General features: G+C 40.7%; 1 protein-coding gene across 1 annotated transcript in view; it reads left to right on the top strand.

The window, feature by feature from the left end:
* The first annotated feature begins 695 nt into the window (after positions 1-695).
* Positions 696-25,015, top strand: part of GPR39 (G protein-coupled receptor 39) — a 177,984-nt gene continuing 153,664 nt past the window's right edge. Inside the window, exon 1 of the mRNA XM_004674890.2 lies at positions 696-1,551. Coding sequence (XP_004674947.1) covers positions 696-1,551 — 856 coding nt within the window. The remainder of the gene's footprint in view (positions 1,552-25,015) is intronic.

Raw genomic sequence — 25,015 nt, 5'->3', positions numbered from 1 at the left:
TCAGAGTAGGGAAGTTTATATTTCCCAATCTCAGACCAGGATTCCAAGTCTCAGGAGCACACTTTAGTTTCCTCTGTGCTGCGCCCTGGGGGAATGTGAGTTTGGCTGAGACCTCTGGCTCTGTGTGGGCTGGCTGAAAGGGAAGGTGGAGCTACTGATCTGACTCTGGCCAAGATCTTATTTCCTGGGCAGTGTCTATGAGCTGAATCAAACTGTGCCGTTGGGCTGCATGTGCTCAGTGTGGCTGAGCACTGCCTGGTTAATGATTAATTCCTGATGACCCTGCCTCCAGTAGTTCCAGAGCGAGTCTCTTGGAGGGTGAGCCTGGTCACCGGAGGCTTGTGGAAGGCTAACACAATTCTCATCCGGCACCAAGAGACTGGTCAGTGTGCTTGTGCCAAGGGTCTCACAGCAGAAGATTGGAACCTCTTTCCTTCCTCAGCTCTCTTCCTGAATCACTCAGACACTCACACACCTAAACTCCACCCCCCAGGCACCTCAGCTAGGTTGGGCTACTCCAGGAAGTTTCCATGAAAGCACCTGAAATATGAATTTACCTTTTCCAGGTGAGCTCCAGAGAGAGAAGAGCCTGCGCCTACTCCAGTGAGTTGCAACCACAAACTTTGGATTTTGCGGGAAGGAGGTAAGGGAAGTTGAGAAGGCCTTTTGGACCTGTTGGCGTGGCTTCCTTCCTCATGGCTTCACACGGCAGCTCTGACAACGACTGCTCCCATATCATTGATCACAGCCATGTCTCCCAGTTCGAAGTGTCCCTGTGGATCAAAATCACCCTCATCCTTGTGTACCTGCTCATCTTTGTGGTGGGTATCCTGGGGAATAGTGTCACTATTCGGGTCACCCAGGTGCTGCAGAAGAAAGGCTACTTGCAGAAGGAGGTGACAGACCACATGATAAGCCTCGCTTGCTCCGATATCTTGGTCTTCCTCATTGGCATGCCCATGGAGTTCTACAGCATCATCTGGAACCCCCTGACGACCCCGAGCTACCCCCTGTCCTGTAAGCTTCACAATTTCCTCTTTGAAGCCTGCAGCTATGCCACATTGCTGCATGTGCTGACACTCAGCTTCGAGCGCTATGTGGCCATCTGCCACCCCTTTAAGTACAAGGCCTTCTCGGGGCCCTGCAAGGTGAAACTGCTGATAGCCTTCGTCTGGGTCACCTCTGTCCTAGTGGCATTGCCTTTGCTTTTTGCCATGGGCATTGAGTACCCGCTCTTGAGAGTGCCTAGTCTCCAGGGGCACGCCTGCAATCACTCTCGCACCCGCCACCACGAGCAACCCGAAAAATCCAACATGTCCATCTGCACCAACCTCTCCAACCGCTGGGCCGTGTTTCAGTCCAGCATCTTCAGCGCCTTTGTCATCTATCTCGTGGTCCTGGCCTGCGTGGCCTTCATGTGTTGGAACATGATGCAGGTGCTCAAGAGGAGCAAGCAGGGAACAGTGACCGGGATGGGACTGCAGCAGCAGCTGAGGAAGTCGGAGAGTCCAGAGAATAGGACCTCCCGGAGGCAGATCATCCTCTTTCTGAGTGAGTACTGGGTGGAGGGCTGCCTGCCAGCAGCTCCAGCCTCACCTTGTGCCTGACTGGGGTTCTCTTAGCTAGAGTTCTGCCTCAAAAGTGTAAACTTAGGTTTGTTGAGGCTGAAGAGGCTTTGATTGATTAGAGCCTCTGGATGTTTCTTCTGTGCTTGGGGAATTTGCGTCACAATGAAAAGAGCACTGGAGGAGGAATCAGAAGGCTGGGGTATATTCCAGAGCAGGCACCTCTGTGAGATCTTGTTCAGACAATTTGATTTTGTTGGCATTTTTCTGTTCCTCTGGAGAAGCGAGGCTGTCAGGAATGCAGGGTCCCTGGACTGCTCTTTTACACACACCTCACCTGACAGTTTTCTCCTGTCCAACCGTAAGAAGTTGGGGCTTTCAGACTTGCATCCCCACGGTAGTGCTTGACTTTCCTCTATGGTGTGTCTGTTTTCCTCTGAGCAGAGAAGTATGGCAGGGCCAATTGCCTGCTTTTCTCAGACTCCTGGGACCTGATTGATCATTCAAAAATATCTAATTATCAGAGAAAGGTGTTTGTTTCCAGACTGTTGTTGTGATGCAGGTATTTACAACAGGTCCCTCTGTATCAGAAAGGAAGTGAGGACTCCCAAACTTTCAGAAGAGGGAGCTGGTGGCTGCCTGTGGGGAGATGGGACTTTAAGGGAGACACATAAAATGTACGTGAGGAAAAGGTTTGAAAAATGTTTAGAAGCAACAAAAATATTTTGTTAAGAAGTGTGTGAGTTAACAATTTTGTGAGTATAACAAATGTTTGCCATTCTTCCCTCCCCCTTTCCTGTTTGGGTCAGAAAGGGAAATAAATCATGGTGCTATTTGTTCTGGTGTGGGAAACATGAGTAACAGGTTCCAGATCTCGGAGTTAGATAGGAGAGAAGATTGGCAGACACTCAAGAAGGAAGGGGAAACCAAGTCTCGTCTGGGCTTCGGGTGTCTTCCTACAGCTTACTTGAATTTATTGTGTGCAAAATAAAAGGAAGGGGTTTGCAATTTGGGAATGCCTCCTCTGCTTCAGGGGATTTGTGCGGTGATTTATATTTCCATTTTGAAAAACAGGGCTTTGAAGCTTCAAGAAGCCTTAGTTCAAAGGCATATAAGTACACTTACCAGATTGCAAGAGAAAAATAAGTAGTTGCTCATGATTTTCACAGATTTGTGAAGGCAAAATTAAATAAAACAGGACTTTGACAAGGAGGGTTTACCTAGATTGCTGCCACTTGAGGGCAGCCTTTCTGAAAGTTGAAGTAAGAGTGTAACAGTAGGATCTGGGACCTTGGGAAGGATATCCAACCCATCTCAATTTCTCCCACCCCTGCTGCTGTTGTCTCGAATGTCTGGAAGGAACAGACATTGCCTTTGTTGGAAACCAGTTTAAAGGCTAATTCTCCTTTCCCATATATCCTTGGGCATATCTTAAATTTAGCAATTTATATTTTATTGTGAATTTCTTTCTTTTTGTGGAGGGTGGGGTTGGTTTACAAGGCACTGATCTGAGTAGATAAGAATTAGGGGAGGGTAAACAAAGATAAGGAAGTACCTTCAATTACCTCCCACTTTGATTTAGGAATTAAGGCTGTATCTTGACTAAAGAAAACTAGTTGATTCCTCTTTTCTCTCTACTGACTCCTCCCCTTTCTTATTAAATGACCCTTCTCTTACAAATGGATATTTTTCAAGTCAAAGTCAGTCTTCTTGAACCATGTAATCTGAATGCCACACATTTGCATTTAAAGATGGATGGGACACTGGAGATGGTCCCATCCAACTAGTGATCACCTGGACTGAGTTTGTTCTTGTGGCTGTACTCATCATTTCCTTCCTGTTTTCTCCCTCTTGCTTACAGTAGTATTAATCACCACTGTGTTTCCTGCCTAAAGAGTGTTACGTGACAGTGAGGTGCTCAGTTTGTGGTGTGTTGGGAAAATTTGTGTGTTTAGCTCATTTCCTCTGCAGTGTGTTTTTAAAGCAGTTCTTGCAAATGTCCCTCTCTCCAAATGAATTTCCAAGACATTTAAAAACTCCTGCTTCACTAATTAACTTGTGTTAGGAAATAATTTAATGGAGTGAAGAAGAAGAAATTGTGACCAACATCCATCAGATTAATACAATGCTGTTTTCTTTGTAGGATTCATGAAACTCATGCTTTGGGGCATTTTTAACTCAGGACAAGTGAATTTACAAATTGTTTATAAAATGTTGAATTTAATATAGTGACTTAGCTATCTTTTTAGTATTTCAGTTAACAGATTTAACAAATTAAAACAAATATTTGGTCATTTCAAACATATTTTGCATTTAACGTGCAATGTAAATGATGACATAACACAAAATGTGTTACAGCTCTTGGAACAATAAAAAAAGAAAGCATTTTCCTCCTTGTTAAAAATGCTAACTTTGCATAACAGAAGCATAATTTATATATCTACCCAAGATTAAGGAGCTTATGTAGAAAATATTAATTTTCCATTCTTCAGCTTTTGTTATTATGCCTTAACCTAGCTGGTCTGGGTAGGTGAATAATGAAAGCAAATTGGGAACTTTGGGAGAGACAGAGATACTGTTACTATTTTCAAGCAACTTGTAGGAGAAAACAATAATGTAAAAGTGCTCATTCCTGGATACATGAATGTTTTCTTTTGTTTTTTATTAACTCAGTGAAAAATCAGTGCATGACTTAATTCCTTCTGCAAGTTTGTGACTAATTTGATGTGGTAATACTGGCTGTTGGTTTGGATTCCAGCCTCTTGTAGAGAAAAGATTCCAGTGCATTTGTCTGACTCTATTCCTTATAAGTTGAGAAACTATAAAATGAGCCTTTGTTTCAAGAGGTCTTCTTTAGTTGTTCCATATTATCTTTCTGAATTCTCAACTTGGAGTTATTCTCATTGCACGTGATGTCCAAGTCGTGAAGATCTATGCTTATGACTATTATACACATGACCTTCTGTCAAATGTCATCTCAAAGTGGAACAGCAAAAGTAATTTAAAAGAAGTATAATTTTAATTTGTAACTTTGAAGAGCATAAAGACTATGACTACGTTCCAGCTACCTCTTACAAATCTGTAAAGCAGTAATTGGCTTTTAACAATAATGAAAAAAAAATTACAGATAATTATGAAATAAAAAAATTAAAGAGACTGTATAGAATATTCAGGACTGCTTAATAATTACTCTTGATTTCAAATCTTTGTTGAGTTAGATGGACTACTAACTCATGGACTACTTCAGAAAAGAAGGTTGATGTATATTTAGATAGTTGTGTGTTGTCAGGAAAAAGCAGGGAGGAGATCAGAATCACATCTTTTGGGTTTTAGAATCTAGATTTAGAGGTCTAGATCATGTCATGTCATGAGGAGAAAAGAGAGAAAGTTGAGATGTTGACAATGGGTTTTCTTGATTCTGGAGAAAATTAGTACCTGGAAGGAGCTCTTAAAATTAATTCCTTACAATGGAGACAAAAGTTCATGTAACATGAGATTTGATTATGACTTCATTGTGAAAATTACAAAGAGACCTGTGATATATTTTACCAAACTTTAGATTATTATTGTAGCTGTATGTTAATTCTTATAATAACTTTTCAGAGTGAAAGAAGTGTGGCTTTTTTTGAGGGCATAATTTTTCTGATAAAATTATATGATAGTCTTTGTGTTTGATTTTCTCAGTAAGATTGTTAAGAGGGTTTTAACCAGCTCCTCTTAATTCTTTGCTATTTACATCACCCTTTTGAAGCACCTATCCTGGCTTCATCCTTGTCAATTTTCTTTCTTTAAGGATTAACTAGTATAATTAGTACAAACCTTCATTTTTCAGTGTTTTGGCATTCGATTCATTTTCTCTAGCTTCCATTTAGAGACATCTTGAAATTCTGTGGACCATAGCCCCCAAATAATAATTTTTTAAACGATTTATTTACTAGGCATACAGAGCTGGGGTACAGGCCAGAAGTGCAGGGACAGTGAGAGAATTCATCAGAGACAGAGTGGGGAGCAGAACAGGCTGACTAACAAAGTACACTGTTGAGGGGAGCAGTGGACGAGTCAGGAGAGGTCTGTGGTGTCATGTGGATCACCTCTGGGGTGGGGATTGAACTCCTGCTGAAGTGTCTGTAGCTTCTTAGTGCTGTGCTTTACCCACTGTGCCATCAGGGATGGCCCCCAAATAATAATTTTTTTTTTAAAGATTTTGTTTATTCATACAGAACTGGGGTACAGGCCAGAGATGCAAAGGGTGAGAGGATTTACCAGGGACAGAGTGGGGAGCAGAACAGGCAGATCGACGAAGTACACTGCTGAGGGGAGCAGCAGGCAGGTCAGGAGAGGTCTGCCGCGCCATGTGGTCTCCTCCGGGGCAGGGGGGAATCGAACTCATGCGGAAGTGGCTTAAGCTTCTTCGTGCAGGGCTTTAACCCACTGCGCCACCAGGGAGGACCCCCAAATAATAATTTTAAAACCACCCCCTACACCCTAGTGTGTATCAACTGATTACATGAAAATGAGTGCCTAAATGTTTTTGAGGCATGAAAATAATTATTTTAAATAGTAGTTTTTTTTCACTAGTTTAAATACTGATCTTACAATTATGTTTATGCCATTAATTTCTTAGTAAAGGGCTATTCTGTGATGTAGGGGGACATGACAACCTAGTCTTTCAGGGACGTGCCATCAGAATCAGTGAATTTTTCATGTAAGATTCTATTTTGACTCAACTATTTGGGTAACTTAGGGAAAATTTTGACTCAAGTATTCTGAGTATTGCCCCTATTTTCTTTTCCCCTTTATTGGTATAGCTATAGCTGTAATAAATGACATTTCATGTTTTTTTTCTATATGATATTAGTCATAAATTACAACTATGCTGTGGTTAGCCTAGCAGACAACTATATTTTTATACTCTGTCTCAAAGATTGCATTAATCTCTTAGGGAGATAACATAGTTTTTGTGGAAGGAAATCTTGGAGTCCCAATCTTCATTCATTAGTAAGCCTGTTTGTCTTAGTCATGTGTCTTATGGGGGCTGCCATAGAGTAGTAAGGCAGCCAAAGCCTCAGTTAAGCAAACTATTCAGTTCATTAATGCTAAAACCACTCAGAATAAGAGTAATTTTTGAGTAGAGACCGGACAGAGGAAGAAATTTGGATTGGTTGTCAAAGAGCCTGGTTCTGCCCCAGAATACAAGATCCCCTAACCTACCACTTGGGTACCACTGTCTTGTCTCACCTCCTGTTCCTTCTGCCCACCTTACCTGCAGCTTTACTGGTGTAGTCCTCACTTTTTGTTAGTATGCTTGAACTTCCTTAATGGAGTACCACAGACAGAACAGTTTAAGCAGCAGACATTCATTTTCTTATAGTGCTGGAAGCTAGAAATATGAAATCAAGGGGCTGGCAGAGTTGGTTTCTGGTAAGACTTCTTTGGTATGCAAATAGCCCCCTGCTTGCTGAGTCTTCACAAGGACTTTCCTCATATAAGTGGAAAGAAGAGATCACAGTTGTCTTCTTGTCGAGATGTTAGTTCCATTAGATCAAGACATCAACTTTGTGATTCACTTAACCTTAATTATCTCCCTAAGGATGCTGTCTCCAAATACAGCCACATTGTCAAATAGGGCTTCAACATAGGAATTTTGGGCAACACAATTCAGTCTGGAACATCTTAAAATTGCTCTGCTCTCTGGGTACCTTTCAGTTCTTGTAACAGACTGCCAGGCTCTCTCCTACCACTTGGTCTTCACACTTGCTTTCTCTTCTTGAAAATGCCTTTTTTTAAAAAAAATATTTCATACTCTACTATCCCCTTCACCAAGTTAACTTCAGTTTTCTCTCAGGAAGAAAGACCCCTGACTTAATTAAACCTCCCTTGAAATATGCCTAATTATAATTTTACATGAAATAGTGTTATCATTTGATTGATGTGTCTTCTATTTCCTTGAGGGAAGGAACTGTCCCAAGTTTGGCTCACCATTCTACTTCCATGCTAGCATAGAGTCTGGCACACATCAGATGTTTAAAGAGTTGGTTGACTGGATAAATGACTGAATAAATAAATCACTTTGGAAATGGGTATATAGTCTTAAACATACATCCCTACAGAATAACTCCCCCCACCCCCAACAAATTTTTCTGGTAAGTTGAAACCTAAAGATTCTCTGTTGAAGGGGATCTTGTTTTTCCCAGGTCTTTGAAAAGTGAAGCCACGAGGACACTTTAAATTTTTCTTTCCTTAGCAAAGAAACTGTTGATGTCAATCAGTTCCCGATACTGCTTTCAACTTGCAAGAAGTGACCATGAAATGAAAGTGGTTAGGGTGGTGATTAATAGTTCTTATTCAACTGTTTAACAACATACTAATGCAGTAAAGAAATCCTAAAAATTATTTTTTAGCAGAAATCATTGTTAGTGGAGAGGGGGCTACTCAGGTAATAGAGGATTTAGTGGAAACAATACCTTGAAAATATTCAGTCTCTGTGCTTTTATTTCCTCCTTAAATTGCATTCACTTGTAGCTATCTCCCAGGAACTGTGTAGTTCAAGGGTCTTGTTGATCAGTTATGAGTCCAGACAGTAGATTTCTTGGTCTCTTTAGCTAAGCTGTTGTCTTGAAAGCTAGGCTTTATGAAGGGTGAAAAGGATGGTTCAACTTTATAGCTTCCCCTTGAATGTATCATGAACCCAGACTGGTGATCTAGACCAAGCACCATGCAACCAGTTCAGATGAGACCATAGTCAGGGGGTTTGAAATTTCTCCTTGAAAACCACTGAAGGGTTTTAAGGAATAAAGCAACACCATTAAATTTATGATGCTGCCTCTGGAGTGAAAGCTTTGCTGCAATGCAAATGAGTCAAAATACAGGCCTGTTCATGTTCCTAGACTGAGAGACTTTTCTCACTGGGACACTATCCTGGTAGAGCAGCTGATGCCAGTTCATTCTTTTACTTTAGTCAAACCACTGACTCTTTGTTTTTCCTATCTGGTTACTGTTGCAGCCGTTATGACCAGAGATGACTGTGCTTCCCCAGGTGTGTTCCCACCACAGAGCTCCCACTAGCCCAGCACTATGTAGGCTCTGGGTAGGAGGTAGTTTTAGGGAGCTGAGCTGGCAGACAGTGGCTCTAATGTGTCTCTATTGTACAATTATCTGAACATTCTTCCACAAGTCCCTCTTCTCCCTACCCTGATCTTCCTTGTGAACGATGAATCATCTTAGATGTTGCTCATATTGGGGCACAGGTTGTCTCCAGTTAACCTTGGAGCTCCTAGAGCACTCGTCTCTTTATTCAGCTTTTCCTGCCAGTCTGGGACACAGAGGCTTTGTGTTATAGTTAGTAGGATCCTGGATTGGAATCCTTTGACAGCAGCTGCTGCCTGTGAAAGGAGGCATTATGATCCTCAGACCCTCTCTTGTTCCTCTCCTTCCTCATGCTAGGGTCCCCAAATTCCTGATCCCTGGTGTACAGATACCTGCTCCCACTTATCAACATCACCATCAAATGTGAATCTAGGAGTTGCAGTGAAGGGATTTTATAGAATTACTGTCACAAACCAGTTGGCCTTAAAATAAGGGGATTTTTGTGTGCAATAAGTGAAGTCACATGATTTTTTAGGTTTGGGTCTGATGGTTAGAGACAGGGGAAGCCACAGAGTCAAGCATGAGAAAGTTGTGATGTGGAAAGAATTTTCTTTGCTGACTTTAAAGATAGTGGGGGCCATGACAGGGAATGCAATGACTGAGAACCAGCAATACATAAAGGCATCTGGATAAGGTGAGATGTGGATAACCCCCTGTGGCCTCTGGAAAAGAGCAGCTCATGGAGGACCTGAGCAGAGAGCTCAGCCATGCCGTGCTTAGAATTCTGATCTGCAGAACTGCCAACCAGTAAATATTTTCAGCTATTGAATTTCTATTAATTTGTTCTGTAGAAAGAGAAGATTAATACATTCCTTGAATTAAGATAAGGGGGCAGCAAGGTAAACACAAACACATGTCCTGTCTTAATTATATCTTCTAAAACAGCCAAGTCTCTACAAACTTCTCTTTGTAAAGTCTCTTCTTCCCAGAATTATACCTGTGGCCCAGCCATTCGCTGTTTATACCACTTTTTTTTTGTGGTCAGTGACCTGGGAGTTTACCAAGCTCCAGAGCACTGTGGCATTTTTACTAGACTTTTAGGTTCTTCTTTGGGCAGTTCAAAATTTGTGAGTTTGAGTCTCACTAGCTGGATTTTGGAATCTTGGACCCCTGGCTATCAAACAGGAAGAATGCAGTGGGCTGACCTCTTACTATTAGCTACTTGGTGGCTCTTTTCTTTGGTAGTCAGGCACTTAGTAGGTGCTGAATAAATGCTTGGTGATTTCTGAATGTCTGGGTAGCTTTGCTGCTTCCTGGAACCATCCTCCCTGGAAGAGAGAATGTCTTTACCTTTTGTTATTTGGTTCCAAATTGCAAAAAGGGTTTAGGGGGAGGCCAATCTCGGGGTTGGAAGCATTTCTGGAGGAAAAAAACTAAACAGATATCTCAGCCTAAATTGACCATTTATTAAATTTTGGGTTTCTGCCAATTTAGAAACTTGACAACATTTCTTGTTTGCACTTAATGTATGTAAGAACCATTCTGGCAACCAGAGGCTTTTTAAACATTTCATTGCTGCTTTATGTATCTTGAGGGGGCTGGGTAGTTGGTGATCAGTGGTGTTACCAGAATCTGACAAGTGGGATCAGGAGATAACTCTGTGGCATCAAATGACTGCTGTACTTACTAACTGTTTAGCTGGCTTTGCAACCAAAGGCATGCAGAATTGGGAGTGAAGCCCAATTGGGAGTGGTGAGTTTCAATGAACTTGTAAAGAAAACCATCCTCTTTCTCAAGTGAAGGGGAAGAAATCCAGCTTACTTGAGAAATAAAGCACTGCAAATAGGGTGTTTGGGCAGGGTTGAAGTTTTGTTCTCTGGTTTTATGTATTGTTATTCTTTGGAGGACATGATATATCATCAGAAACAAAGCTTTCTTGGAAATTGATGGATCTATATTCTAGAGGTGCAGCTCCAAGGGATTAAATATAATGTTGAAACGACAGCTGCAATTTTGTATATTTAAAGGACAGCTGATCGGTTGTCACTGTCTTTCAAAGTCATGTTTGCCATGACAGGGAAGCAAATGGGAAGCCTTGGTGATTGAAAGTTGCTTTCTAGAGATTGAAGGAATCTTATGTAGAAATATGTTTTTCTTGGACTCAGGGGTTTCCTCACTATTGTATCTCTTAAAGGGACACTTCCTAAAATAAGTCCTTGACTTGACTTTGCTCTGATTACTCCAGTATGTCTTCACTTTGGTGTCTCAATCATCAAGTATTTATGAAAACCTAAAAAATGTACATGATATCACATGGAATGTACAGATCAAGATGTTGCATTCCTCTTCACACCCTCCCCTCCTCAACCCCAACCCCTTTAAAGGAGGTTAACACTTTTCTAATTGGGGCATTAAGGTACAGAAGTGGAACCTTTTCAGAAGAAGCCTAAAATTACCTTTGATGTGTATTGGGGGTGGGGGATGGGGGGTAGGAGGTTGCACATCCATATTGGCTGTTTATACAGCAAATTGGTTTTGGTTGCCAGATTTTTTAAAAGAGTGGTTAATTATAATTTACCTACTCCAGTGATGTTGTCTACAGACTTGATGTTCACACTGTGGTCCATGCATCAGGAGTATCTCTGGGTAATGGTAAGATGTGTGTTTGACCATACCCATACTTTGTGAATTAGAACCTGTATTGTACCCATATCCCTGTGATTCCCATGTACATTACAAGTGTGATAAGCATTTTTTTAACAACACGTGGGGGGATTCTTTAACACCAAATGAATAGAAAAGGACAAACTGAGAATGACTAATTCCACCATATAACAAGAACTATGAATAACTTGCTTGGTGGCTATAACCACTAGGTGTAACCAAAGGTGGGAATTTGTTCTGTATTAATTAGGTAAAGACAATTTTTATGTTTTGAAGAGAAACAAATCTTACCTTCATTTGAAATGCTGGAGGAAGTCAATCTCAAGTTTGAGGGAAGACTTCCTAATCTTGCATGAAAACTCAAAAGGGTTTACCCAGGTTAGGCATGTGTCTCTCATTGGAAGTGGTTGTTTTATTCAAATTGCTTCTTTTAGCTCCTTCTGCCTGTATATTTAATCTCTTACCTCTTCAGCAGCATCATCATGATTTAGTTATTTTCAACTTTCAGAACTGTCCATCAACCACTGAGATTTGAGCTCAAATTTGACTCCAAAATTCACATTCTGTCTGTAAGTAGAGAAATGAGTTCTCAGAAGTGGATGTGCTTCAGTTGGGAGACTTGTTATAGCTTGTGACCAGTGGGGAGGAAAGGAAAAACGCATAAAATATGGTTTATACTTATTTTGCTTTTGGGCTACCTAGCCTTACAAGTACCATTCGAATATGTTTAGAGAATTTCCCTCTCCTTGAGTCTTGCTTCCCCAAGGGAATGATCAGAAATGTGCTTTTCCAGCATCTCTTGCAGTTAATGTGCAGCAAGTGAACCTGGACTATATGCATGAGATTCTCAGTGGGAGAAAAGATGGGAAGAGGTGGTAGCTACATGGAGTCTCCTTGGGGACATGGACAATGGGTTGAGAGAGAATAAAGTAGCTTTTAGAGAGAGCAGAGACAGGAGAATTAAGGGCAACATCCTAGCCCAGGTATTGGCAATACCTCTGTGTTGCCTCCAGGAGCACAGTCTGGCAGGATAATCTGATGGGATTTGTAGCTATACACCCAAATCTCTGAACCTCCCATGGTCTTTGGGGAAGGGGAAGCTCGGGAGGGGGGGAGCCAATAGTGTCATTTCCAGTTTAAACTGAAATAGACTTTGATGTTTGCACTGAGAATTCTGTATGTCGAGATAATAGGTAATAGAACATTTGAACTGGAGTTGGGGGACTCTGAGGGGAACAGGAATAGTGAGCCTAGATTTTTCAAATATGGCTGTGAGGAACAGGAAACATGGAAGTCTCTGGAAGGAGGGGTGACAGTAAGGAGTCATGGGCAAGAAGGCCCATGGGGCTACTCTGTTGTAGGTAGAGCCTGAGTGTGGACGTGGTACAGGTCTAGAGGGTTCTGATGATAGTAAATGGACATGTCTAGCCATGAAGGGTCACAAGGAATGGTAGTTGTATGATAGTAATATGTACCAACTGTGATATATATTAGAATAACCTGTGGAGTATCAAACAACACCCCCCCCCTCACACACACACACTCCATTTACATTCAGGTCTTTGGACATGAATATTATTTCAACTCTGTGAGTGATTATAGTTTAGGACTGGACTAAGGGTGAGGAACGAGGATAAGAGGCCAGGCTGGGCCTGCCTTGGAGATACTGAACTTGGTGGTCTTTATCTGCACATCACAAACCCTAACCCCGACTTATTATGAAGAAAAAAGGGATTTTCTGGAAGTATAAGGAATAACTTAGTAAATCAGAGGAGAGACTATGGAACCATATTGTTCACGGATTGTGGGGAAAGGAACTGTGGACAGCCTCTTTGGGCTCCACCATCAAGGAGATAACCAGTTCAAGAGTTTTCCCATCTTTGTTATCACCCCATTCAGAATCAAATTTCCATGGTGAGACTTGCCAGACTGGTTGGGCTTGTACATCCACTCCCTGGGGAGGCTGAGAGTAGTACAGCTTCATATGGAGTGTCAGCAAGACTGCATGCAGACAAGTGTGGTCCCAAGGAGATCTGGTTTTGTGCTCCAGAAAGCCTGCAACAGAGCAGGGAGCAGAAACACAGGTGCCTCTGCAAGCGTTCTGTTGAGCCTGGTGATTACCATTGTCACTGTTGAATTTCTTTGCTCCTTGTGGACTCTCCCACTATCTCTGTGTGGTATCTTTATCTCCTTCCTCACCCTGCTGAGCTATTGGGGATGTTACCCAGAGGTCAGTTCATCTTTGTGTGTGAGCCAGTCATGAGGCCAGGGGAGAAGGGACCAGCAGCAGGGCTCTTCTGAAAAGCAGCCGTCAGGAGGCTGGTTAATGCTAAACCCACAGGGCTTATTTCCTGTCTCAGAACCTGACTCATTAAGTGAGGTCACTGACTAGACATTGGATTGTGACACTTTATGAACCTAAATTTACTTTCTATTTGAACCTTGCCTTGAAGGACAAAGGTTTCTTGTCATGTCTTCTCCTTTGGGCATTTCTACTTATGTCCTAATATGATAATGTCCTTAAGTCAGTATGTTCAAAACTATTTGCCATGAAGAATAGGGAATAAATGAAGTAACTTCATTGCTATTTAGGCAACACAACCTCTGGAAATTGAAAAGTTATTTGAGAAATAACAAAGGTAATTTGTGAAATTTTGTGTTTAGAAAAATTTTATTTCATGTTAAAATGCTGATTCATCTTGTAATATCAGTTAGATTCTGTCACTGGGGTAGTTACTGCTTTCTCTACCTGCAAGATAAAAAGACTGCTCTCCAAATAGTTCCATTTAATCATTCTCTTAATGGCAATTCTGGGAGCTTCAGACACACTCTTGGAACCCTTTTCTGAGGAACCTGATATCAGCTGCTGGCCATATCACTTCTGTCTCCTCAGTCAGTATCTTCACGTGTCTCCTTGCTCTACTGTCACATCCTCTCCTTTCTGTGTGTGCAATCTCTCTGTTTATTTTTACATCATTCTTCATTTTGTTCATTTTTTTCATCTTTGTTGTAATCCCCATGGATGTCCTATCACCAATTCACTCGTGTGCCATCACCATAGTTCCATGCACATTTTTCACCCCATTGATCCCATTCCCCTCTCAACCCCCATAAAATATCTCTGGTATTTGTTGTTTTTTGTTTTTCCTTTATTAAAATTGCTCCCCTCCCTCCCCCAACCTCTTATGCTCCTGCTATGAGTGAAACAATCTGGTATTTTTCTTTTTCTTTCTGGCTTATTTCACTAAGCATGATGCCTTCCAGCTCTATCCATGTTGCTGCAAAAGGCATGAGTTTATCTTTTTGATTGCTGAGTAACATTCCACTGCATATATGTACCACATCTTTTTAATCTAGTCATCAATTTTTGACTTCACTATTGTAATATAGCAGCAATAAACATGAGAGTGCAGGTGTCCTTTTGAATCAATGCTTTTGTGTCCTTTGGGTAGATACTTAGGAATAGGATTGCTGGGCCAGATGGAAGCTCTATTTTTAGGAGTTTGAGAAACCTCCAAACAGCTTTACATAGTGTTTGTACTAGTTTGCTTTCCCACCAGCAGTGCAGGAGAGTTCCTTTTCTCCATATCCACAGCAACATTTGTTGTTGCTAGCCTTTTTCTTTTTTTTTTTTTAAAAGGATTTATTTATTTATGCTTACAGAACTGGGCTAAAGGCCAGAGGTGTATTGGGTGAGAGGATTCACCAGAGACAGTGTGGAGAAGAACAGGTAGAAATACACTGCTGAGGGGAGCAGTGAGCAGGTTAGGAGAGGTCTGCCACACCATGTGGGTCTGCTCCCTGGCTGGGAATCGAACTCATGCTGCAGTGGCTTTGGAGAGCTTCATAATGTAGTGCTTTAACCCACTGAGCCACCAGGGAGAGCCCTGTTGCTAGCTGTTTGAAGATGTGTCATTCTCAGTGGGGTGAGGTGGTATTTCATTGTACATTTAATTTGCATCTCCCTTATTACAAGTGATGTTAAACATTTTTTCATATGCCTGTTGGCCATTTGCATTTCCTCATTGGAGGAGTGTCTTTTTAGCTCTTCTGTCCTTTTTTTGATGGGGTTGTTCACTTTATTTTTGTTGAGTTTCATCTGCTCTTTGTATAACTCTGTGATCGATCCTTTATCATTAGCATTGTATTAGAAAATTTTCTCCCAATATTTGGAAGGTGGGCAAAACACTACTTGACGTACACTTCAGTCACATATTTAAAGATACAACACCCAAAGTGAGGATAGTAAAGAAAAGGTTAAACAGTTGAGACTACATCAAGTTAGAGCTTCTGTACAGCAAAAGAGACATTACACAAAAAGCAGTCTCTCTTTGCCTCCTTTAAGAATGCATCTGAAACAAAGTAGGGTCCACTCTTAATTCAGGATAATATTGCACTCTCAAGATCCTTAGCTTAATCACATCCTTAAGGAACTTTTCTATATATGAAGCAGCAGTTACTATTACTGTAGATTTGGATGGGACATTTTCCAACCTATTACAACTGACAAAGGGATTCTGGAAAGTATAAATTTAATGTGATACATGAACATAGATGACCTACAAAGAAATGTGTGACAAAAGCATAAATATATTTGTGCTAATCTGCTTTCCATCTCTTAGTTGTGTGTATTAACCTTGGGCAAATTCTCAGAAGTTAGAATGTCAGTTTTTTCACTTCATGTTGGACATACTCCATCTTCCAAGGCTGATTTCCACTTTGATGGTAAGTATATGGAGCTGCATACTGCAATAGCTGGCGCAAAGTAAGTCCTAAGTAAACTCTACTGTCATATTGTGACCTGTCATATTACAGAAAGTACTCCAGTTGCAGAAGCAAGAGAACTTTGTGCTGGTTCTTTCTAGATTGCTGACACATCACCTTGAGGCAATCTCAACTTGCTCATGGAAGCATGAAGGGCTGAACTTTAAAAAAATGTCTTAGATATCTCCTACACAAAAGGTGTATCTGGTTGCTAGCCTTTAGCACTCCCTGAAGTAGAATGTCGTGAAGTCTTCTTATTGGTAATGAAATGCTTATTGTAACATTAGCATTTCATTCCATCCTATTTCACTGCCTGATGCAATAGAAAAATGTTTTCTGTTCTTTTTCAACGAGCAAAAGTGATAGCCTGGCAAAGGGGACTTTTGATGTATTTGAGGGGACTCTGGAATGCTCTCAGGTGACCCCAATAGTGTGTTCACCCCGATGAAAAGATTTAGACTCAGAAGGTCTCTGAGATCCCTATACTTCTGAAATTATTTGCTTTTGACCTTTTATTCTATGAGAAGGTACTGGAAGGGCAGGAGAAGCTCCAGGCCCCTGAAGCCCATTCTGGGCAGTAGCTTTTGATAAATGAACATGTTGATGTTTTTGTCACATACCTGTAAGACTAGGGCATTATTGGCTGTGGTGATCAATATATCAAAATGAATTTTTGGAAGAGTATCATCAAGTTATGCTTTATTTCCAAAATCATAAAAAAAAAAAACTTTGCCCTGGGGAAGGGAAAGATGACTTTCATTGAGAAATAAAAAGTTGATGGCTTAGACATTACTTATGTCACCAGTCGATCTGATATGTAGGTGCTGTGGTACCAATTGTTCACAGATCCACATTCCCCAGGCCATTAAAACTTGTAGTGCTGGACTCATGTTCTCCCCATTTTGCCCATTTAATAATAATAATAAGAAGAAGAATGTTAAAATGACATTATGACTTTGTGTTTTTCTGCAAGGTGCTCTAAGCACTTTTCAGATAGTATATCATCAATCCTCATCACAAACAGGTGAAGTGTTGCTAGCAGGCAGTATTTGTAATTATATTCAACTTATTAAAATGTACTGCAGGCTGGGACAAATTTCAGTGGAATAGTGTTGCTTGATAGGTAAAGAAGAGGCTGGAGACTGGATTCTGTTCTAATAACTTGCTACTTTGTCCATTTCTCTCTCCTTTTTCATCTGTCAAATAGATAAGTGTAGTGTATCCCCTCACCTCACAGTGGGGTTATATAGATGATCATAGGGACTAATCATATTAGCTAACTATTGGAGGCTTTTGATTACTTGCTCTATGCCATTTCACAAGAACTCTACAGATGGGCATAGTTGCTACTTTCCATACTTTCCACATAAGCACATTGAAGTAAGGATGTTTGATGAATTTGCAATGAAATGGTTGAGATAGATTTGACTCAAGTTAGGTTTCAGAACTTGTGGAACTACCAGTTCCTCAGAGCTGTTGAAACTTTAGATACTGCAACATAGTATACACATACATACACATCTACTCTGACACACAGTTATACAAAGTTTTATAATACACTATCCATCCATCTTTACCATAGAATGTGAAGAACATTTTAGTATTCCATTCATTTCTTTTCTTGTTGAACCATAAAATGTTAGAAGGAAGTCAGTACCTGTTGTCATAGTGGTAGTACATAGGCTGAGAATCTGGTATACCAGGAAGGTTAGGATCAGGTATGCTGCAGCAGTCAGTGGAGACTTCCTGGAGAAGGTAGCACTTGAGCTAACACACTCTTCAGTTCCTGGCCTGTAGAATCATGACTGGACTCAAGGGTTTTAGACATACAGATGTACAAGGTCCAAACACTCTAATGGTTCATGCTGATGTTTAAGCAGGTCACAGCTTCTAGTGACCTACGAGGATCCCAAATTGCTTTCAGGAATCTCTGTGGGCCTGAAGTCACTGGCAGGTGAACAGACATCAGAAAGAGACACTTGGGCTTAGAAAGCTTATAACACAACTATGATTTTTACCTTGTGAAAGAATTATAAGGGGAAAAAAAAAGAATTGATGGCCATGACTGTTTGGCTCCATGAGCTTAAATAATCACTGTCTGGCCCTTTAAAGAAAATCATTTGCCAACCTGTACCTTCTGCCCTATTATGTATTGTACCATGCTGAAGACCTTCCTTAATTCTGTCACCTCCAAAGTAGACACACTGCCTGTATGTTGGAGACAGGGGAGAAATACCCAATTGTTCATTTCCTTGCTACACAGCCCCTAGGAACCCCCCTGATTTCTTCACATAGCACATTGATATCTAGCACCGAGCATGTATATGCTTTGTTCTTTTGACACACGGCATATCAGTGATTAGTGCCAAATGCCAAAACGCTAGCTATGGCCATAATGCCTTTTATAATAACATTCATAAGAATAGCCTCCCATGATGCAGTTTCCATTTGCCCAACATAAATAAACTTGAGGCCAAATTGCAAACATGGTTTCTCTTCATACTCCACCTGGTCATTTTGCAATAAGCCTGTGATGTGAAATTTAATCTAAATAAGTAGTTGAACTCAGAAAATCACAAATAAGTCAGGGTCAGCTTTTATTTTAAATATCAGGAGAAGACAAAGGGTGGCTGCACCTCCCTTTTTTAAGTAACAGTGTCTTGATGACAAGCTAATATGCAGCTCAAAATATAGGTATTGTTGGTTAGAAATAGCCTTTTAGGCATCACGGAGACAATATGCCAAGATGCTGTTGGCAAATGGCTGTGAAGGAGGACAGATTACTTTAACAACTATTGAAAATACAGAGCTGTCCTGTGTGGGCGGCTCAGACACAGCTCTCCTTCACAATGGGGGGACTTTTGTTACAGGAAAATTAGATGCCTTTGGATAGGTTTGACATTGTCCTTATCTTTTCCATATAGCAAAATACCACCGCTTAGAAGGAGAACAGGTAGTTGAAGGAATATCCTGATTGAATGCCTTCTAGAAGGATATTTGGGAGAGAAACATTTTAATTTTTGTTTAGGGGCTCATTCTTGAAGTGGTTTCATTCTGACAGAGGCTTAGATGGATCTGAAGAGCAAAGTGGTCTTTTTGAATCCTGGGGAGTGAACACAGTGATCACTCTTCACTGAGTCCTCCAGGACAGCCCAGAACACAGCCTGTGAGCTAGATAGAACCAGGAGAAGTTTTGTTTGCTTGGCTCCATGTTAGTTAGTTTGCTTTTTAAACAGTGTGATTACAGTAGATACTCTTTGCTGTCTCCAATTTAACTAAAGTATCTCATTTGTTATGGAGCTGCCCCAGCTACTTTACACATTTGTCCTAAGAGAGATGGAGTTCAAGGTGCAAGGTTTGTGAGCTGCAACAAAACATGGCAACTGCCTATACACTTCCCACTCCAGTTCTTGTGACTACAGACACTACCACAATGCTCTGTGGACAGCTTTGGCCTGAGAAACAGGAGAGAATCCCACTGAGTAGATAGTAGCTTAAGGATCCCAGTTTTCTCTTAAGGGCTGTGTATTTTTTTTTATTTTTCGCTGCTGCGACCACTGGAAGAAATGTCAGTAGACAGTTTTTTGGCAATGGTTAATTATAAAAAAAATTACACCTGCCTCATAATAGCAGAAGCTTGGGCTCTTGGATAGGCTGGGTCAAGAAGGTGCTATGTAGAGGGCAGGGGGTCATCAACAGGACAACTGGGTTCCCGTTTTCCCTTTGCCCCTTCTAATGGGTGTGAACTGAGAGGCATGGGCAACTTCCAAGGGGAGAAGCAGGAGTAGGGTGATTGATAGGAGCAAGGAGAATATTGGCTGGTGATACCCTTTAACTATAATTTGAATTCCAGGTGTGGGCAAGTAAATGCCAATACAGTGCTTGGATTGAGTTGATGAATGGGAGAAAGACACAGTTAACAAAGCTGACTGGTCACCCTGATGTCAGTGTTGGTGGAAAGGAAGAAATTTATGGTGAGCCCAGCCAACATACTTTGGAGCATGTTTTGGTTTGAATCTTCTTCAGTCACTGGGATTTAAAGATCATTAACAGTAGGGTTGTCTTTTTTTTTTAAGATTTATTTATTTATTCATATAGAACTGGGGTACAGGCCAGAGATGCGGAGGGTGAGAGGATTCACTAGAGACAGAGTGGGGAGCAGAACAGGCAGATCGACGAAGTACACTGCTCCAGCGGGCGGGTCAGGAGAGGTCTGCCGCGCCATGTGGACTCCTCCGGGGCAGGCGGGAATTGAACTCATGCGGAAGTGGCTTAAGTTTCTCAGTGCAGTGCTTTAACCCGCTGCGCCACCAGGGAGGGCCAGGGTTGTCTTTTAAAAAATATAATCAAGAGACTAAAGTGGCTTGATTGCTGCTGGCATGCAGATACAGATAAGAGCCATGTCCTGTGTAGGGCAGACTTGGAGCAACTCCAGGGGGACCAGAGATCTTCAGTCTCTCTTTCCATCTGGCCACTTCTCATTATCTCTCTTGAAGGACACTCTGTTACTTGGTTTGTCCATGTGAGTGAAAGCCATAGCAAACAGATTACTATTGAAATTAAAAGCCATGGCAGTTGATTCTATAGTTTGTAAGAAGCCTGCTTTGAGTGACTATGATTATTCTTCAATCCTTAATTCTTTTCTCAACAAATACCATGTTCCCATTGCATGCTAGCTCCTACTCTAGGCACAAAGTGAGAGGAAACCACCACCCCCATCCCTGAGTGTTCCTCCAGGGTTTCATGTATCTTACCACAAGTTCTGATTCATGCTCATGATTTTACCACCTTCTTGAGATTATTTTGCTTGATTACTCATCACACCTACTCCAAGGGCATTTCTCCTTGGTGGAGTTACCTCTTATTTGGAGACTGAGTTCTAAAGGCAGAAAAGCCTATGTAGTCACAATTGCTCCCAGAAGTCAGAAAGGCACCACAGTGAAGACCAAATAACTGTTTCACTAAGTCCATCTTAGCCTTTGTGGAACAGAGAGTATGTGATTGTTTAATTGGAAAGCAGGTAAGAGAGTTGGGTGGAAGAAATATAAAACTATGAATTTTCAAACAGTAAAGTTCCTGGCCAGAGCTAGCTGAGACACATGTAGATTCCCTGATCGCATGTCAAAACTCCCTGCAAGCCTCATGGCTTGGACTTTCTTCAGGCTGGTCCTCGTATCTGGACTTGAGGTATATCAGCCCTGGACCTGTGCTTAAGAAGACCCTGCATGTCCTAGCACCCACACACTCAAACACACAGAGGCTCTGCCACCTGGTATCTGGCTCATGACCCATGGCTTTAGATTTCTGCTGTCTTGTGGATAATTAACACTGCTCAGGCCCCAGAGAAAGGCTTTCCCACATGTCATACCCTGGGACCTGAAGCAAAAGGTGAATTATATTTGATTGCTCTGCTGGTTTGGGGCTTATACCAATGCTATGCTGCATGGGAGTTCAGAGAAGGTTTGAGTGGCAGAAGGGCTTAGGTAAGAGGAGAAAGCAAATTAAGTATCTTGTAAAATTCTTCCTCTCAGATAGTAAAGATGCAGGAAATTCTTGTATTATGAGGTGCTGAGCACCCATTTTCTGCTCCATTTTTTGGTGTGTGCTCATTTTTGGTTCTAGACACACTCATAGATACCTAGCAGTACACTGTGACTAAGGAATGTCTTCAAGTTTAAAAGTTTTACAGCACTCTGCAGTACGTGCAATTTAAGTCACGATTGACTTTTTTTTTCATTGGCAACTAGAAAGGATAATCTTATTTTAAAAATATTTAGTTGTATTTAATTCAGATTAAAAAACATTAAAATCAATTTAAATAGTCCATTTTAAATTGTTGGAATATACTCAAATTGATTAATATTTTGTCTTAATTTTCATAGAACATCTAAATTTTTATGGCCACTATAATTTCATTTTTAATGGAAAATGTTTAACATTTATACATTGAATTCAATAACATTTTAGAAATCATTTAGATCCCTATTGTTAACAAGATGCATGTATTAAGACATGATTTTTAGCAACATAATTATTACTTCTGCTGAAATGAAGGGAAGATACATTTTCTGACATAAGTGTACAATAAGGAATGAATTATTTATGCCTTTATTGTATCATTCATTCATCTTTGCTGGAGTATGAGTAGAACACCCAAACATGTATAATGATCAGAAAATTAGTTCATCTTTGGTAATTGCAGCTGTCACTTATATAAAAACCTTGACTTTAAACACATTTAAATTTGTGTCCCTATGAAGGTGTATTTGTCAACAAGGAAGTTAAAGCACATTTTATTGCTAAATTTGTTAGAGTTGTAATTTTTAAATGTATGTGAAGGCTCCATTTGTGTTCTTTTCCTGACTCCGAGTCAGAATCACGAAAGCTATTCACTTATTCCCTAAACTCCTCAGCAAAGAGTTGACTTTTGTTAGTTACTGTATAAAGGGTTATGAGATGCCACTCTTACACTGTGATGGAATTAGGCTTCTAACCTCATCTATTTGCTAGAGTCAGGATTGTACCTACTTGTAGAATTCAGAGAGAGGGTGTTTGGTACCTGCTTTTGAAAACTTGTTACAGATCGGTAATTGTTTCAAAGCTCACCATTGATGAAGTGCCCAGAGCCATCAGCTGAGAGGCTGTGAGGGGCAGAAAAGCTTTAGTATCTCCAGTTGCTTTTGGCTTTGCTGTAATTTAGTTCAGAGTCTTAGAGACCCGTCCAGATTAGAATCAACTGAGAACATCAGAAAGGATACAATGAACAAATGTTGAATCAGTTCTTTATTAAAAAAAAAAAACAAACCCCAAAACAAAAAACCTTTGAATGGGTCATCTGTCCCATTTACTGAAAGGTGATGACTGAGGAGCTCGTGGGTACAACTACTGGTTCTCTAGTGACTCCAGAGACACTCACCTGATTCCATTTAAAAAAAAAAAAGTGATACTACTAGTGCTTTTTCTCTTAAAAAATCATGAAGTAGTCGTTTAAAATAATTCATGAGTCATCATCTTTACATAGATGTTTTCACTGTGACAAATTAACTTCACACACACACCCACAAGCATCATTCCAGTCAGCATGTATGTTATTTCTATTCTGCTTTTTTATTTTAAATATTGTGTCATTTTATTTTTGTGTTCCCATAGCCCCAGTAATTATCCTTTAGAGTACATAATACAGTGGGATGAATTCAAGCTCCTATTTTTGTTACATGGAAACTTCACATCGAAAGAAGGGAGTAGAAGCTACCTCTTACATAGCTTTTAGCTTTTAGCTTTTATGAGTCCTATGGCATAAAAATTATTCCTTTAAAAATCCCCTGCTGATTTCATCAAGGCAAGCTGTACTGGTTTCAACTAGACAGGGAAAGTAAGTTGGTAATAAAAAGTTCAATTAATGAAAAAAACTAAGAGGTAGCATATTTATTTTAGGTCAAATTTTGCAATAGAACAGACTTGACCTTGGTGTATGGAGTCTTCATATAGTTGCTGTGTGGGACATTTAGGCTTGTTTTCTAGGTCTTTTCTTTCTTTGTTTTGTGAGGCTTTTAACTGTAACGTTTGCTGTACACACAGATTTATTGCTGTGTCTTTGATTCTATGACAAATTGTTGATCATACCTGTGATTTATTTTTCACTAATTTGTTCTCAGAGAACAACCTTGAAATGTAACTACCCAAAGCAACACTGACCCTATAGGGAAATGAGGTCTGCACTATGATGACCTGCCATTTAGAAACTTCCAGGCTGAAAAGTAGCCAGTACTGGTATTTGTATCAGGTGCCAGGCAGTTCTCTGTACTGATGAGAAGTGAACGTCAAGGGTGTCACAGGAGGAGACAGGTTTGCTGATGTAGCCCACAAACTCAAGTGTGCTGTCATTTGCTGGGGTCAGAACAGGAAATCTTGGGAACAATAGTAAGGCGGAAGTGGTGATGTGCTGATGTGAGAGACAGGGCAAAGAGTAGAGATCTGACTCATCAGAGGAGCATGTGGACAAGTCTTGAAATAGTAAGGAAGGGGACAGTTAGTGCATTAAAACAAATTTTAAAATTGCCAAAAGAATTCTCTTAATTGGTTGTTGACCTTTAGACAAGGTCAGTACATCTATTTTTATTTGGAATCTGTATCAAGTGCCCAGAAGAACAGCATAGACATACTATATTCACTCTCTCATTCAATCATCTATTGATGAGTAGCTCCTATGTGTTGGGCTTTAGGAACAGATGAAATACTGCACCTGAGGAAGGTGCTAAATCTTGCAGCTCTGGTTGTAAATTGGCAGAATTAAATAGCCTTCTTGTTACAGTAGCCCTAACCTGTGCTCTATACCTCAGTCCTCACCCCTGCTTATTGTTCTGAACATTAAATATTTAACTAGCCTATGCTAAGTCCTAGGCAGAGAAGATTCTGTCTATATAAAACTAAAGATTAAAGACTTCACAGCTATTAGAAAACAAAGATAATTTTGTGTCACACTAAGAAGAGATTTTTCAGGAACATAAGCCAAACCTAAGTGGTGCAAAGAGAAGGGCTTTGTTACCAATAGCATTTCTTTTTAATTTTCTTAATGCCTCTATCATCTCTTTCATGTCTGACTGTTTTTTTTTTTTTCGCTTGTAGGGCTGCTAGTCTGAAGTTCATGAATTTCTCAAAAGTCTTGTATCATAATAATTAACTGACTTTGTATCACAAGCTTGTGGAGGGGGCCCTCTTTCTTCCCTTTAACTGAGCACCTCCCAATGTCACTGGACATTTGGGGTCCCTCAGTCCAATCCTACCCTCCAGCAACACAGTCGAATGATGTAGGAGCAAAACAGCTGCTGTCTACTACTCTCCTGCTGGAGATCAGAGGCATGAACTGAGTTGCCCTGCTTTCTGGGACAGGACCCTTGAGACACTCAGGTCAAGATTAAAAAGAGGGTTCCTGAGAC

The sequence above is a fragment of the Condylura cristata genome, unplaced genomic scaffold (assembly GCF_000260355.1).
Source record: "Condylura cristata isolate star-nosed mole 26May11 unplaced genomic scaffold, ConCri1.0 scaffold00002, whole genome shotgun sequence".
Classification (NCBI taxonomy): Eukaryota; Metazoa; Chordata; class Mammalia; order Eulipotyphla; family Talpidae; genus Condylura; species Condylura cristata.
The sequence above is the reverse complement of the archived record's forward strand: the minus strand, read 5'-3'. Positions and strand labels throughout refer to the sequence as shown.